Source organism: Lathyrus oleraceus, chromosome 2 (assembly GCF_024323335.1).
Source record: "Lathyrus oleraceus cultivar Zhongwan6 chromosome 2, CAAS_Psat_ZW6_1.0, whole genome shotgun sequence".
In the NCBI taxonomy this organism is placed as follows: Eukaryota; Viridiplantae; Streptophyta; class Magnoliopsida; order Fabales; family Fabaceae; genus Lathyrus; species Lathyrus oleraceus.
The window spans coordinates 95207870-95225526 of NC_066580.1; the positions used below are offsets into that span (position 1 = coordinate 95207870).

The 17657-nt window shown below is 33.8% G+C and overlaps 1 protein-coding gene across 3 annotated transcripts; it reads left to right on the forward strand.

Moving 5' to 3' along the window:
- Positions 1 to 1262: 1262 nt before the first annotated feature.
- LOC127118287 (nucleolin 1) lies at positions 1263 to 16553 on the forward strand. 3 transcript variants are annotated; one of them, XM_051048457.1, is made up of 21 exons: positions 1263 to 1466; positions 1569 to 1602; positions 1721 to 1848; positions 2026 to 2142; positions 2771 to 2845; positions 3039 to 3130; positions 3204 to 3321; positions 3865 to 3953; positions 4364 to 4436; positions 4672 to 4763; positions 4847 to 4964; positions 8355 to 8443; positions 9296 to 9392; positions 9563 to 9625; positions 9712 to 9803; positions 9877 to 9964; positions 11152 to 11240; positions 14053 to 14140; positions 14262 to 14350; positions 15303 to 15779; positions 16243 to 16553. In XM_051048457.1, exons 1-20 carry the CDS (start codon positions 1443 to 1445, stop codon positions 15766 to 15768), a joined length of 2121 nt encoding a protein of 706 aa, XP_050904414.1. In that variant the 5' UTR covers positions 1263 to 1442; the 3' UTR covers positions 15769 to 15779; positions 16243 to 16553. The 3 variants fall into 3 exon arrangements, with proteins under 3 accessions (XP_050904414.1, XP_050904416.1, XP_050904415.1); XM_051048459.1 differs by having other exon boundaries at positions 2026 to 2118; XM_051048458.1 differs by having other exon boundaries at positions 1270 to 1463.
- The last annotated feature ends 1104 nt before the right edge of the window (positions 16554 to 17657 follow it).

Consider the following 17657-nt stretch of genomic DNA (forward strand, 5'->3'; position numbering starts at 1 on the left):
GAAAATCTATTAGAAACATATATTTTCGTAACTAATGAGTGAAGAAAATTTTACCTTGTACCCCTTCAGTTAGCCTCATACCCCTACAATTTTTTAAAAATTCCTATTCTATCTTTTTTGACATTTTAAAAAAATTATTAAAAATTATAAAATAAAAGAAAATAATAAAACGCACCGGAACACTTCAAAGAAGAGTTCCGATGAATTAAAAAAAAAGGATGATTACCGGAACACTTTTTAAAAGAGTTCCGGTTTAGACCATCCAAACCGGAAGTCTTTAAGAAAGATTTCCGGTATACAACAAACCAAACCGGAAGACTTTCTAAAAGACTTCCGGTTCAGTACCTCCAAAAGGCAACAAACCGGAACTCTTTAGGCATGTGTTCCGGTATACATTACGTGAACCGGAAGACTTACTCTGAGTGTTCCGGTTTACAATGCCAAAAAGTGAAAAATTTGCTTTCCGAAAGTCTTGAGACGAAAATGATAAAAAAAATTAGAAATGAAAAATATACCCTATTTATATGAGGGTATTTTGGTCCAAAAAAATTAAATGTAGGGTTGTAGGTACAATTGTAGGGGTACGGGATAAAATTTTCATGAGTGAAAGAATAATATTTCCCTCACAAAATTACAAAATATTAATATCACTAATTTTGTGATAAAATTTGTTTCCCACTTAAAGTTATTTATATTAATATTATAATTTTTGCTGCCTAATTCTATCAATGATATTTTAATATCGCAATTGCATAATAATATTATAAAGGAAATTTCTTCTCTAATATGTCTAGTTCCCTTCACCACATTCTCCATGTTAGCTACTTCAACATTACAAAGCTACAACTTAACATATTAAAAGATATGCATTTTTAAAATGGAAAATTGGAGGTACTTAATGACTTTAACATAAAATAAATGTTGAATAATCAATAAACAATAAGTAAAAAATTATAATTAACTTGTGAAAACCAAAATATTAAATAAACCATGAAACTACTTAATTCAAAATAAAATGATAATATAACATATTCTAATAATAGATACATGTGATAGAGCGAAATTGAAAATCATTTATAATCAAAACAAATCTAAATTTTTAATCATTTCCGTTATTTTCCCTCCATATTTTTCATATTTTTTTTTTCATTTAAAGTAAAATTTAATAGGAAATTCAAAATTATAAATACTATTATTTATATAAAAAATAAACTTCTAATTTTTTATTTCTAAAAATTTAATGATTATTGGTTTAAAAGCTTTTGAATGATGATCCAATTTCACAAGTTACAAAATGAGTGAACTACAGAAGAAAAAACGCACCAAGTAGAGCATTGGCGCGAGCTGTTGTTCTTGCTCACAACCACAAAACCCTAACTCCTACGGCTATAATCTCTCCCAAAACTCTCTTCTTTCCTCCAATTCCCCGAATTCAAGCTGGAATGGCCAATGAATCTGAACCTGTAGTGCGTTTGTTTCTGTTACTACTTTCAATTTCATTGTCTATTTTTTGATTTCTCTCTTACTTGGTGTCATTCATCTAAACTCGATTTCTCTTTATTTTGTAGGCCTGTGAAGATGCAGTTCCGCCACAGAGAATTGGTGATTTTCCCCTCTTTTATTTGCTTGCTTTTGTTTTGTCAATTTGGTTTTCGGTTTTTGATATTTTGCCAAAGGGATTGAGTTTGTTTAATTTCAAAATAAGCTAAATTTTACACAGGCAACAAGAGGGAGTATGAAGATGATGATCAGAAGGAAGTTATTACAAAGAAGAAGAAGACAGGCGAGGTTTTTGAAATCTTAGAGGATAAGGATGAAACTGATTCAGATTGTTATGAACATGACAAGGTTTTTTTTTTACTTGAGTATTTAGCTTCTCAATTTATGCATTATAATTTATGAAAGCTTCAATATCATACCAATATTTGTATAGTCATATGTTTTTTAATCTTTTAGATTTCTTTTTCTTACTATTGTTTTATATTATTGATTCTGGTTATGGTTTATTTTTTTTCTTGTGTTCAGAAACTTAAAGCTAAAATCGAATCTGATACCAGTCACGGATCTTTGGAATTATTTGATGACGGTGTCTCAGATCCTAACTCTAATGAAGACAATGTAAATACTGATTTATTGACTAATGTTGTGGTTGATTCTATTGCTATAATATATGTATTGAGAAACATATGTTATTTCTTGAAAAATCAATGATTTTCTCTTTTCATGTATAGTTCAGTTAGAAGGAAATAGTAGGGCACTTTGTGCTACTTGAAACAATCTGACTTCATCAAGACTCATTCAATTGTAGGTCAGGCATTTTGGGGGGGTTAATATGATGATAGACAGTGTGTTTTGATGTATTGAGTTGCTACATGTAAACTGGAAATTACAAACCGCACCATTATAGGCTGAGGGTTGGCGAAGTTAGTGTTTTGTCTTTGTTATTTATCGTAAGGGCGTGATGCCTTTGAGTTTAGGGATGAAAAGGCGCAAAAGATAAAGATGGAAGTTTTAGGTATAAAATTTTGTTTTTCGTTCTTATCTTTTACTTTTCAATCTTAGTTTTTCTTTTGAAGATCAATGCTGCATCTGCTGAAACACATGATTTAAAAACCATTAGAAAATGGATATTTCTAGTGGTATTGATGGTTTTAATGATGTTGAAAAGGGCCACATGGTTAAAAAAGTTGGTATATTGAACAATGAGGGCGTGCATATAATTGTCTTTAGCAGAATTTTTACTATTTTGGCGCTTTTGTTTTAATTGCAGCCCAAAGATTTGGAGAGTCCTGAGGGAAATGAGGAAGAAGTAGAGGGAAAAGTCTCTAAAACACCTCAGGAAAGGGTACACATTCTATAATACAATTTCCCTTTGTTATGCTTATATAGGAATAGCAGACATAAAAGAAGTTAAGGATGTATAAAATGTTTGATGCTGCCTCCATTGAAACACAAGTTGTAATTGACTGATTTATTTTCTTCCTGCAATGTAAATCATCAAATCAGTTATGTGATGTTATTTCCTGCAATTTTTGCAGCATGGAACTCCAGTCACTCTAAATGAAAAATATGATGCATTGAAAACAATATGTGTTAGAAACTTGTCATATAGTGTGGAACGGGCTGATATGTATGTATTATTTTTCACGCATCTTCCTGCCGATTATTTGCTGGATTATTTTTCTAATTTCAAGATTATTCAGGGAAGATATTTTCAAAGGTTGTGGTGAAGTTGTTGATATCCAGTTCATAACAGATTGCGAAGGGAGGTTTAGAGGCTTTGGATTTGTCAAATTTGGAACAGTAGAAGCAGCAGAAAAAGTAAGTTTGTGCCCATATGTAGTCTGTAAATCATTTTACAGCAGTAATATAATTCAAAGATAGTTTTACCTTTGGAAGCAACAATGGCATGATCTTATTAAAACACATTGTTGGACATCTTGTAAATATTACTCTTGTTTATGCTATTACTAAGTAATGCAATGTTATGTATTTTAATTTTGATTTTAATGTTATGGTACCATAGATGACTCGTCAAATTAGCAAATGTTGTCATATAACTTCATGTTAACTTTTTTGTATGCTATCCTCTATATTTGTCCATAATGCAATAACAACCGAGTGTTCCCTAAGTAGATATTGTTGGCTATATGCATCATCCAACCCCATGTCTTTGTGTAACATTTAGTTTTTGGGGTTTTTGACATTGATATGTCTGGGTTTTCTTTTATGCTCTCACATATTGCTTGTGTTGATATAGCTCTTGCATCATCTATAGGTATGTTTGTTGTAGCAGTGCTAGTCTACACAAAAGACATTGAGTTGAGAATCTATTTTTCTTGTTTTTTTTCTTTACAATCACAGGCCCTCAAATTGCATAATACAGAATTATTGAATCGCCACATAAAAGTTGACATAGCTCGGGATAAGAGTGAACATCCCCCCTATAGAAGGTATTGTTGTATATGGTGTGTTTGATTATGCTTTAAGTAAAACAATGATTTTATAATGATATAGCTGTTTAAGCGCTAGAAACTCCTTTTAAGATTATGTTTTTATTTTTTTTTAACCAACAAGTTTAGTTAATTGTCATAAAATTTTGGAACATGTTTTTTTAATTAAGAAACATGTTTTTCATGAAATCAGTCTATTAGACCATTACAAATGTATGGCAAAACTCCCTACAATAGGCCTGTGCGGTCCGATCCTTCCTTTGATATATTGCGTTCAGTTTGAAATTAAAATGGCAATTTTCAAAGCAGAAATAAACAAGCCTCAAATATGTTTTATGATTCGTTTTGAATATCTTGCCTTATGCAACATCTTCCGATTTCCTTGTTAATAATTTTATCAACTTGAGCAGTTCATTTCATACGGGTGGAAATCTTCACTCTCACACTGTAAAGGGTTTTGACGCATCTCTTGTAGAAAACAAGGTGATTTTTTCTCAATCATATTGATTTGTTGCATATATTCCTGCACAAGATTCATTAACATCTCCTTATTTCATATTTTCATGGTTAATTAGTGTTTTTGTCGGTAAAAATTGCATTTGCATGAAGATGTTTTATGCTCCTTCCGTAGAAATGAGAGTAGTAAATGACCAATATCCGATCTTCATGCAACTTCAATTTGCTAATCAGTTGTTAGTTGTTTTCTGGAATTTTGCAGCCTAAAAGCCCAGTTACACCAAATGAAACAAAGGGTACATCAAAGACAGTATATGTCGGAAACTTGTCATACACCGTAGAACGAGCTGATATGTATATTTTTTTTAAAAAATCTTTTTGTGCTGGTGCTAATGAATTATTTTCTTTTTCATTATTTTCATTTTACTACTGTTCAGGGAAAAACTTTTCAAAGATTATGGGGAAATCGTTGATGTTCGTCTCCATACAGACTGCCAAGGGAAGTTTATAGGCCATGCACATGTTCAGTTTGCAACAGAAGAAGCAGCACAAAAGGTAAGACTTGTGACCGTGCAATTGATCTTGGAACTGCCAAAAAGCAATAATAGCATATACTTGGGCTAAATTTTAGCAGTCTGATTTTAGTCCAACACTTTTTTTCTTTCCTAGAATTTTTGATGGAATTTATTAATTTCATTTGGTTGCATTTCTGACCTTAAGTCCATGATACCATATGTCGTAATATTGTCCGCTTTGGGTCTTGTGTAAATCCATCACGGTTTTTTCCTTTGACAAAATTCCTATGGATGTAATATCTTTTATATTACTTGACGCCAATCATTTAAGTTATCTCAGAATTTAAATTATCTTGTAGGGTCAGTTTTTGATCTTAGAGTATCTCCTAAGACTAGTTTCCCCATTACTTAGGTATCATCATGGATTTTATCAATTTGTCTATTTATTTTAGGATTAGGTTTTAGGAATCTTGTATCCCTGTAACAATTAAGATTTGTGTTAATGATAAGCCATATAAACAAATAGGAAAAAGGAATGATGGTGCATATGGCAATAGAAGAAGTGGAGGAATGTGTGAAATGTTCAAGCATATCAGAATGCATAATTAGGGGAAGACAGTAAGGAGAAAATTAGGCAATTGGTGAGTAGGGAAATGTGGGACTGAGATGAGGTTTTTGTTCTGGCAATAGAAGAAGTGGAGGAATGTGTGAAATGTTCAAGCATATCAGAATGCATAATAAGGGGGAGGCTGTAAGGAGAAAATTAGGCAATTGGTGAATAGGGAAATGTGGGGCTGACTGAGGTGAGGTTTTTCTCAAGTAAGGTTTAAAAATGTCATTCATTAATGTCTGGAAAATAGAAGGGGCATTCGTTACCCCGACAGGCATCACCAAGTGTTTGAAACTGAATAATATATTTCAAGTATGTTAAAATTACAAGCACTAATCTCTTTATACAAGACTATTCTAATTTAATGGGCCTGACTAATATACTAAAAGCCCAAATATAAATTACTACTAATAATAGGAAAAATAACTTATTTACAACACCCCCTCAAGCTGGTGAATGAATATCTATCATTCCCAGTCCAGCTTGGAAACAATCTTTTTAAAATTATGCTATTCAGCCCCTTAGTTAAAAGATTCTTGAAATGTCTGTCAACTTCAATATGTTTTTGTTCTGAGATGAGGTTTTTGTTCTGGCAATAGAAGAAGTGGAGGAATGTGTGAAATGTTCAAGCATATCAGAATGCATAATAAGGGGGAGGCAGTAAGGAGAAAATTAGGCAATTGGTGAATAGGGAAATGTGGGGCTGACTGAGGTGAGGTTTTTCTCAAGTAAGGTTTAAAAATGTCATTCATTAATGTCTGGAAAATAGAAGGGGCATTCGTTACCCCGACAGGCATCACCAAGTGTTTGAAACTGAATAATATATTTCAAGTATGTTAAAATTACAAGCACTAATCTCTTTATATAAGACTATTCTAATTTAATGGGCCTGACTAATATACTAAAAGCCCAAATATAAATTACTACTAATAATAGGAAAAATAACTTATTTACAACACCCCCTCAAGCAAATTTGTTATCACAATAAAGTCTCATTGGTTCATCACTCTTTATCTTCAAGTTGCGTTCCGAATTGTGCAATATTTAAAAGGAACTCCGGGCAAAGGAATTTTGTTTGATCTAAGAATGTGTGGTTGAACCTAACTCAACCCTACAAAACCGGCTAGTAGGGCGAAGATTGCCACCACTTATAAACACATGTTCAGGTCATGGGTTGTCCGATGTGGGACTCTTAACACCATGTATTCATAATGGCCATCGTGGGTTCGAAAAGCTGTCTTTGGAATGTCACTTTCCTTCATCCTAATTTGATGATACCCTAATTTTAAGTCCAGTTTCGAAAATATCACAGCACCTAATAATTCATCTAACAACTCTTCAATGACTGGAATTGGAAATTTGTTTGGAACCGAGATATTATTTAAAGCCCTATAATCCGTACAAAACCTCCAACTGCCATCCTTTTTCTTAATAAGAATTAAAGGGCTAGCATAACTGCATAAGGGCTGACACTTGGCCTACTGAGACCTGCCGCCATCATATCTTTGACAAAACCTTCACTAACTTCTTTTTGATTGTGTGGATACCTATAGATAGGGCCTGATATTAGGTATTTGTGAACCCTCCTTGATCTCAATAGAATAATCACAGCGCCTATGTGGAGGCAATTCAGCTACTTCTTCACATGAATCAACATAATCTTCCAATACCTTCACAAGACCTGGCACTTCTCCTTTCACGTCTTGGGAATACAAATTTATCATTCCTAATTCTACATAGAAAGCCTCATCACCCTTCTGAAACTCCTTGAGAGAAGCTACTGTCCTAGATAATTGAGGATCTCCTTTAATCTCCGACCTTTCAGTTGCACTTGTAATTCCATTTAAACAAGTATTCAAAAGAAGGGGTAAAATATGAAAAAGGAATGGTGACGCACATGGACAAGAGGGACCAATGGCAATAGAAGAAGTGGAGGAATGTGTGAAATGTTCAGCATATCAGAATGCATAATTAGGGGAAGGCAGTAAGGAGAAAGTTAGGCAATTGGTAAGTAGGGAAATGTGGGACTGAGGTGAGTTTTTTCTCACATCAGCAGGGTGCTCTTGAGAATCATAGTGAGTCTATGTCCATTTCATCCAAGCCATCCAGTGTAATGGTTTCTGTTAAGAATGTGTGGTTGGGCCTAAGTCAACCCTATAAAATTGGTTGGTAGAGTGAGGACTGTCCCCATTTATAAACACATGTTCAGGTCATATATTATCCGAACACACCCTCACGCTCAGGATTAGACAACTGGAGTGTGAAAATAAATGGTGGGTGGCCCGATAGCGGAAACCATAGTAGGTGGTCCGATAGCGGAAACCATAGTAGGTGGTCCGATAACGGAAACCATAGTAGGTGGCCCACCGGATCTTAAACGAGACTCTGATACCATGTTAAGAATGTGTGGTTGGGCCAAACTCAATCCTACCAAACCGGTTGGTAGAGTGAGGACTGCCCCCATTTATAAACACTGTTCAGGTCATTATTATCCGATGTGGGACTCTTAATAATTTCTAATCCACATCATTAATACATCTACTTATATTTGTCATTCCTTCATTTATATACTGTTATTTAGTATATCAGTTTAATTTCTTGTTTCAAGTCAATGCCAAGTTGCTATCAAGTCTTATAACTTGAGCATGGTATCAAAGCTTTACAATGGGGGATTTGTGTTTAATTATATGTATATGTATGTATGTGTATAGTTCTTGTATTGCTATGCCATTTGCATCATCTATTCTATACTTAAGCTTGTTAAATTTTTCTTCCACTCAAACTTTTTGACTTAGAATCAATTTGCTTTTCTAATTGTAGGCTCTTGCGTTGAATAAGAAAGAATTTTTTAACCGGCCCATGGTTGTTAATTTAGCTTTGGAAAGGCGTAAATATTCCCCCAACAGAAGGTAATTATTAATGTAGTCTTTTTTACTCATATCGTGTGTCTATAAGCTTTGAGTGAAAAAAACACCTTTATGAGTTAGCTTTTTAAATTATTATTGTTTTTCGATGAACACTAAAACTGCTTTTTCTCAACTATTTGTATTTTATTTAGAAACATCTAATTGTAAAATCTTATATGCATATCTTTTGTTTTTAAGGCTTTTTTTTTCAAGAATAATCAAGAGAGCCTTTACTATCTTCTGATTCATTTTCTCAGAATTTGAGTTGGTCCTAACTCATGCCTACAAAACCGGCGTGTAAGGTGAGGATTGCCCCCACTTATAAACACAATGCATGCCATATCTCTTAGAATGTGGGACTAAATTCACCCCTCCAAACCCAACACAATTAAGGTGTTGGGGGCTGCAACGAAGGCAAACCAAAGTGCCGCAGTTAAGGCGACTATGGGCAGACCACAATTAAGGCGGAAATTCTAACACCCCCCTCACACTTGGGCCTCAAAATGAGCCCGAAGCGTGGACGATGGGGGAAGCCCAACAAGCAATCTTAGGATAGACTCTGATACCATCTCAGAATTTGGGTTGGGTCTAACTCATCCCACAAAACCAGCTTGTAAGGTGAGGATTGCCCCCACTTATAAACACAACACATGCCATATCTCTTAGCAATGTGGGACTAAATCCATCCCTTCAAACCCAACACAGTTAAGGTGTTGGGGCTGCAATGAAGGCAAGTCAAAGTGCCTCAATTAAGGCAACTAGGGGCGGACCGCATTTAAGGCGGAAATTCCAACACATTTCAATATCTTCTCTTATGCCAACATCTTCCTATTTCTCTTTCCTTAATAATTTAAGCAGCTGGGCCTGGAGCAGCTCATTCAATAAGGATGAAAGATTTCAGTCTCAAAGTTTACCTGTGAAGTGTTTAGATACATCTCTTGCGGAAGGCAAGGTAGGTTTTTTCTCTATAATTTTAGTTTATTGCATCAGTTTCTGCACAAGATTGGGCGAATCACTCTCTTTTGCATATTCACATATTCACATGGTTTGATTGGTGTTTTTAATCTGTATATTATCTACTTGCCGGTGCTGCTGACGAGTTCACTTCTTTATTGATTATAGTTGAGTTGTGCAAAGGAGGTTAAGGATGTAGAGATGTTTGATGCTGCCTCCACTGAAAATAAGGTTTTAATTGATCAATAACCTCTCTTATTTCAATGTAATATATTAAATAAGTGATATAATTTTTTTTTATTTCTTGAATTTTGCAGCCTGAAACCCCAGCTACCCAAAAAGAGAAAAATGCTGCATCAAAAACAGTATGTGTTAGAAACTTGTCATTCGATGTGGAACGGGCTGAAATGTATGTATTCATTTTCTTTCTAGTTCGTGTTGATTATTATCGGTTTTATTTTTCTAATTTCAAATGTTTTCAGTGAAAGTATTTTCAAAGATTGTGGAGTAGTTGTTGATGTCCGTCTCCATGTTGATGTCGACTTTGCAACCGGAGAGGCAACAGAAAAGGCAAGCCCTTGACCTTGTGTAGTCTGTACAAATCATTTCAGAACTGCTAATAGCATTCACCGGTTAATTGTACCTTTGGAAGCTATATTTTTCCAGTATAGTACGGGTTTAAATTTGAATATATTGACTTGTAATGTCTTTCTCATTCCTAGTATTTTCTTTAGAATTTATTGATGTTCGGTTCTTGAAACAAATTGCTACCCTATATTTAGCTGTGGTTGGGGCTTTATTATTATTGGTGTAGCTAAAGGCATGGTATCAGAACATGGTTTTGTTCAAGTATATTCCTATCTGGAATCTAATGTTGGATTGGCATCATTTAAAGTGACAATGCATAAATATGCAAAGAAAATGGGGATGTTCCCAGTTCTCTAAAAATTTCAAATAAAAAAGATCTATAATGTATGATTTCCATGGGTTTTCCCGGTTAATTGTACCTTTAGAAGCTATATTTTTCCAGTTTAGTACAGGTTTAAATTTGAATATGTTGACTTGTAATGTCTTTCTCATTCCTAGCATTTTCTTTAGAATTTATTGATGTTCGATTCTTGAACAAATTGCTACCCTATATTTAGCTGTGGTTGGGGCTTTATTATTATTGATGTAGCTAAAGGCATGGTATCAGAACATGGTTTTGTTTAAGTATATTCCTATCATTGGAATCTAATGTTGGATTGGCATCATGAGTGTAGTTATATACCATGTTAAAGGGACAATGCATAAATATGCAAAGAAAAAGGGGATGTTCCCAGGATCCATAATGTATGATTTCCATGGTTTTTTAAAATATTTGTTTGCTTGTGATTTGTAAATATATAATTTGGTCGTTAGTGGAATGATCAAGTTGTGTTAACTGGTTCAGATATGCAATATGGCTTCTTATCCTGGTCATGTATCCTGAAGCTGATCTCTTTATATGTGCATAAAACAATAGCAACCAAGCCTTTTCTCACTTGGAGCCTATCGCTACATGCACCATTAAATATGATTTTGCATAGTAATTATTTTTTATGTAATGGAGGGTTATAGTAATTATTCTTTATGTAATGGAGGGTTGACATTTCGTATGTTTAGGTTCTCTTATATAGTTTTTATCACTCTTGCATGCTCTTTCCTTATAACGTTGAATTCATTTTTTCATGCAAAGTTAAATTAAGCTAATAATCAATGTGCTTTTCTTATCACAGGCTCTTGAGTTGGATTACACTAGATTGACGAACCATCCCGTCAAAGTTGGTATAGCTCCAGGAGAGGGTGAACGTTTCCCGAATAGAAGGTAATTGTTGTACACTTTTTGTTACGAATTATGATGCATTTGGACAAGTTTTGAAAAAAGCTTTTTTAATTGTTGAGATGTTGTAGCATTGTTTATATACTATCTCTTTTTTTATTTATTCTATTCCTGAATCTTAGGGATTGAGTAGGTTAGGCTGCATATGTGGTGTGTGTCTCCTCCCTTTTATACAAGAACTACACTCTTAGTCAATCTTAAGATGGTATCAGAACTTAATTGTGCTAAGCAAGCGGAAATGTATTGGAAAAGACAAAAAGACACAGGTTCCACATTGAAAAGAGAAAAGGCCTGTAAAGAGACTATAGGGTGTCACCTCCCACTTAGGAAGTCTGTTTTATAATGATGGTTGCCATGGAACATGATGTCGAGGATGCCTTCTTGCATAGTGACTTGGAGGACAAGAGTTATATGGATCAACCTCATGGATTTGTCGCTCAGGGGGCATAGTCTGATATGCAAATTGCACAAGTCTTTATGGTATAAAACGACCACCTCAAGTATGTCAGCAGAGCTTAGCTACACTTTGGGGTGTTCTGTTGTGAGTTTGATCACTCTGTTTTTCTCAAATACTTATCATCTAGTAAATGTTCCTAGTAGTTTATGTTAATGTGAATGTGATAACGATTGATGATTATGAGGGATGTTCTGTTGTGGTTGTGATCACTCTGTTTTTCTCAAATACTTATCATCTAGTAAATGTTCCTAGTTGTTTATGTTGATGTCAATGTGAATCCAGTTGATGATTATGAGGGTAACAAGGCATTGAAACAAAACTTGTTAAAAACTTTCAGGCTAAGAACTTGGGTCCTCTATGTTACTTTCTTGGGGTTGAGGTAGCTCAATTGAAGCCGGTTTCGTTATTTCTCAGAGGGAGTATACTCTTAATATTTAAGAGAGGACATGTCATATAGATTGTAAACAAGTCGACAGCCTATGAATCCTAATGTTAACCTCTTTCCTGATCAAGGGGAGCCTTATCTTGATCCAGGTAGATACTGAGACTACTGTGAAAATTAAATTATCTTATCATGACCAGACCAGACATATCTTTTCTAGTCAGTGAAAAAAGTCAGTTCCTTACCTTTCCTTGTTATAGTTATTGGTAGTCATTGGAATGCAATTGTTAGAATTCTTAAGTATATGAAAAGTCACTTTGTAAGCAGCTTGTTTTTAGTGATGGGGGTTGCGCTGATATGTTGGGTATACAGATGCCATTTGGGCAGAAGATGCGAGTGCTAGGATGATAGGAATGGATCGGACCCCATAAGTGATGATGGGGATGTGTTAGTTAACAGAGATAATGTTGGGCCTAAACAGTGGTGGGTATATGTGAGAAAGAATAAGAAAGAGAAGTAATAGGGCAATTGGCCAAGTTAGTTAGTATTCCCCAAATAAATAGGAGTTGACTCAGTTAGTTAGTTAGTATTCCCCAAATAAATAGGAGTTGACTCAGTTAGTTAGTTAGTATTCCCCAAATAGATAGGAGTTGACTCAGTTAGTTAGTTAGTATTCCCCAAATAGATAGGAGTTAGCTCAGGTAGTATTCCCCATATAAATAGGAGTGTATGGGGCAGTAGCTAGGTATGTTGTTATTATTTTCTGTTTTTCATATTAGGGGTGGGCAGTGAGAGAATTGTTTTCTCTGACAGAAGAGCAGTAGCTCTGGAATTACTTCTGTTTTCATATTCATTAATAAAATAATTTTCTCCATCGTATTCTATCTTACATCTGTTCTATCATAGGAGGTCTACTTGTTGCTGCATAATCATGGTTGGAAATCTGATTACATGGAAAAGCAAAAAAATAAACTGATATTGCCTGGTTTAGTATAGAAGCCGAGTATCGGGCTATAGATCATGCCGCATGCGAACTTTTATGGTTGAAGCATATATTGCAAGAACTACAATTTTGTGTGGTTGGTCTTATGGAACTCGTATGTTAACACTAGCCAGCCTTGCACCTCCTATACAGTTTTTCAGGAGAGGACAATGCATATAGAGCTGATTGTCGATTAATTAGAAAGGATTCTCTCCGAAGTCATTATAATTTTGAAGGTCGACTTGCCTATGTGACAAGTTGGATGCATAGGTTGTATATTCTCCACCTTGAGGAGGAGTGTTGGGATATAGTACTACTTTTTTTAGATTGCCCTTTTTAATTGATTCTATTCGCTAATAGCGGTCTGGTAGGTTAAGCCTCATGTATGTGCATTGCTTTCTCTATCTTCTATACAAGAAATATAATATTAGTCAATCTTAAGAACTGTGTTCTGGATTGTGTAAAATAGCAGATTTTTAAAATTCCGCTATGCAATAGTCAATGCTAGTAGTGCCACTATGGCGGCTATTTGATACAGTAACATTTTGTATCGGATAGTGTATCGCAGAACAATAGTGGTTTGTTCAAGTTCTACTACGCTATAGATGTATGGCACAACTGTAGCTTCAATTTAACAACATTACTTAAGCATAATAATGCTTGTTTTACTTTTATAGATCTTTTTTCTCGTGTTACTCTTTACTGTTTTTTATTTTTATTGAATAACTTTATTATAGTGTTGTATTTTTATTCACAATCTTTTCATGTTTTCAATTTAATTTTTTTTCTGGCACAAGCAAACAAGTAGTTATTCTCTTATGTTGACTCATTTGAATATCTTGTCTTATATCTATATATCTTTTCTGTTTCCTTGATATACTGTAAGTCTTATATCTAATATCTTTTCTGTTTCCTTGATATACTGTAAGTCTTATGTCTAATATCTTTTCTGTTTTCTTGATAATACTGTAAGCAGCTTGAGCACCCAATTCCAGAAGTGCGAAAGTTTTCAGCCTCTAACTGTATTTGTGAGTGGATTTAATACATCCCTTGCCGAAGAGAAGGTAGTAATTTTCTTTTCTTATTATTTGGTTGCATCTGTTCCTGCAATAGATTTCATTGATCTCTCGCATTGCATTTTTGCATTGTACTGGTCTGTAATTATTACCTACTTTGGCCTTTCAGATAAAAGCTAGCCTGCACAATCATTTCAAATCTTGTGGAGAGATTGCAAGGATCTCATTACCAAGAAATCGTGATTCTGGTGCTATTAGGTATGACTATTGTTCTACTGGAAGTTGCGATGCACTATTGTATATTTTAGATATCTGAACTCATACTTTATTTTTTCAATGCCACTTTCTTTTTATCTTCTAACTGGATTGTACTTTCATTTATTTGTGGTTATATTTAACACAATAGCTGCAACTTGAGCAAAAATGTAATATTTTTATCAATATTATATATGTATGGGGCAAGAGAAAGGCTTTTCATGCTTTTAGATGATGAATAATCAACCACGTCTCACTATATCTAATTTAGATCACTAGTTACACTAAGGATATTATTTACTCCCTCCGTTACCTTTTAAATGTCACTTTCTTGAAAAAAAAATTGTTTCTTTTTAATTGTCAATTGCAAAGTTCAAAGTAGTATTAAATGCACTTTTATCAAAATTACCCCTATCTAATTATTACATAGAGAAAAAATAAAATGAATGTAGTACATAATTAAAGGTATTATTGGTAAAAGGAGATTTATTGTTTAAAAAGTAACAATAATGATTAGCTTTCTTGGTATGCGTAAAAGTCAAAAAATGACATTTAAAAAGGAATGGAGGGTACATGTTTGTTAGAGTTAAGAGACTGACGGCATGGAGGGATTTTTTTCTTTTCTTAATGGCATGCCTCGGCTGGATAAATTTACCTATTTCACACAACTATTCTGTTGACTTTTCAAACATTAAATTGGCTCAATGCTATGCACAGGAGAATCTATTGTTTGGTCTGGGGTAGGTCACATTTTGGAAGTTATCTAGAGAAATTGTAATAAGGCTATTGCTCTTAAAACTCTCGTATGATCTGGTTATGTTTCTTCCATTAAGCTGGAAAATATACATAAATGTGTTTAAACATGATTGATAAGTGGTTTTAAGGAGATATCTCAAATATAATGTATGCAATAATTAGTGTATGGCATTCCAATCTCAAATTGCAAAATTTGCAGGTATGCTCATTTGGATTTCAAGGATATTGATGGCTATAAGAAGGCACTCCAACTTAATCAAACTGTGATAGGAGGTTATTGGGTGTCAGTTGTAAAAGCAGAGCCAAAGCATAGACGTGATAATCAGGATATAGGTGGTGGCAGATCTGGCTATCACGTCAGTGGATGGGATGGATCAAATTATAGACGTGATAATCAAGGTATAGGTGGTGGCAGAGGTGGCTATCACGTTGGTGGAAGGGATGGACCAAATTATAGACGTGATAATCACAGTATAGGTGGTGGCGCAGGTGGCTATCACGTCGGTGGAAGGAATGGAGCAAATTATAGACGTAATCAAGGTATGGGTGCTGGCAGAGGTGGCTATCACGTCGGTGGAAGGGGTGGAGGAGACTATGGTGGTAGAGCAAGTTGGGGGAGAAGTTATGGTGTTGAGAAGCACTGGACTGCCAATTCTGAGCACTAGTGAAGGCATAGGTATTGATTTTCAACAATTACTTATTTAGTTTCTTGTCAGATATACTGTACATTTCTAAATTAAGATCGGTTTGGATTTAATTTTTGTTCATAGGACCTTCTCAGTAAAATACTTATAAGTAGGTGTTTATGAATTACTTAAACGAGAGAACTTCTAATGAAATGTAGAATGTTAGCTAATTTCATCTTATACCAAAAGTCATATTTATTTCAAGATTTTTTAACATTGTTTTTATGCAAGTGTTGGTTGAGAAGTTTATCTTATTGACTTTAAATTTAAATCTCTTGTTGATTATAGATTAAAAAAAATTCACGGCTTCTCTCTCGTTTCATGCTTATTTCAGTACTTAAACAATATTCATTACTCAAAATTTAATATAAAAACATGTAATATTACTAAAAATATACCATACTCTTGGAAAAATCATGATTAGCTATTTTGAATAGTTGTTTAATTGTCCAGGTCATCTCGCATCTTTCTCAAATACAACTTTTGCTGAAGGTTGCACAAGTTGCTGAAGTTTTAGGTTTATACTCTTCCAAGTACTTTGGCTAATTTGGTTTACTTTTGTGGCTTATTATGGAGCCATCAGCAATAGTGTAGTTTGGTATATACTTTTGTGGCTTATTATGGAGCTATCAGCAATTTTGTGTACAGAGAGGAGTGTCAATTTTATTGCTGATTAACTATATACTAATGTCACTTAAGATGGATCATTAACATGTTACTGTATATATAGTATGATATAAGAAATTAATAGTGTTTGGGAATTATATCTCGTTACATAATTATAAATTGCATCATGTCATTTATATACCCTCTGTTTGAAAAACACCTATTAATAATGGTAAAATTGATTTGTTCAACGGTTGAATTTAAGTAGATAAAATTTAATGCAAAAGAATAGTTATTCTTTCTGCCCTACAATATTTGTTGTAGGCTAATGCTAACTTAGGACACAAGTTAAGCTAAGGAATTAAATGTGTAATTGTTTTAAAAGTCAAAATATTGTACAATTTAATGATTAATTTTCACTTTTAGATTTTTTAACTTGTACCTTTAGGGTAGGGTCCATTTTAGCAAGATATTTTGTTGTATCTTGAAATAAGTCGGATTTTCTCATGAAAATTAGGGGTGTTCATGGATGCGGGTCTATCCGTGAATCTGCATACCCAAATCGAACAAATTCACTAATTATTTAAACCCGTTCATTTATGAATTACCTCATTCAACTTGTGACAATCCGTATAGATTAGATTTGAGTTTTGGAATTTGTGAACATGTTGATGTGATATTAAAAATTATTATTATTATTGTTATTTTTAATAAAAATATGAGTCTATATATTAGTAAGGATCAGAACACTTGATCTTAATTTTTTATTATGGCTGCTCAAATCTTAAACATTCGTCACTCTTTCACAGTCTGTGTTTCCTTGACTCTCACATTCCGTCTCCCTTTCAAATTATAGTTTGCACTTCCACTCTCCTATAGTTATGTCTCCCTCTTAAATAATATTTTATTCTTTCTATCATTCTATAACATTTCTATTTCAAGTTATACTAGAAATTAGGAAACATTTTGAGGCCGTGTTAATGAAGTTTACAAATTTCTAGAATGACTCTCTTACTATCAATTTGAGTCTTATAAATGAAATTTCCTAATTCAAGTGTATTTTTGTAATTTTTAATGGCATCTGCATAAGCTTTAATATCATAGCATATATAAGGCTTTTTGTACGTTTAATATCATACTTAGGTGGTGTGTCATTGTACTTTAATATCATAATTCTTTTGTATGTTTCATTGTCCCTTAATATCATGTTTTAGATATTAATACAAGGCTTTTTTATGTATAATTTAATATATTGGTGTGAA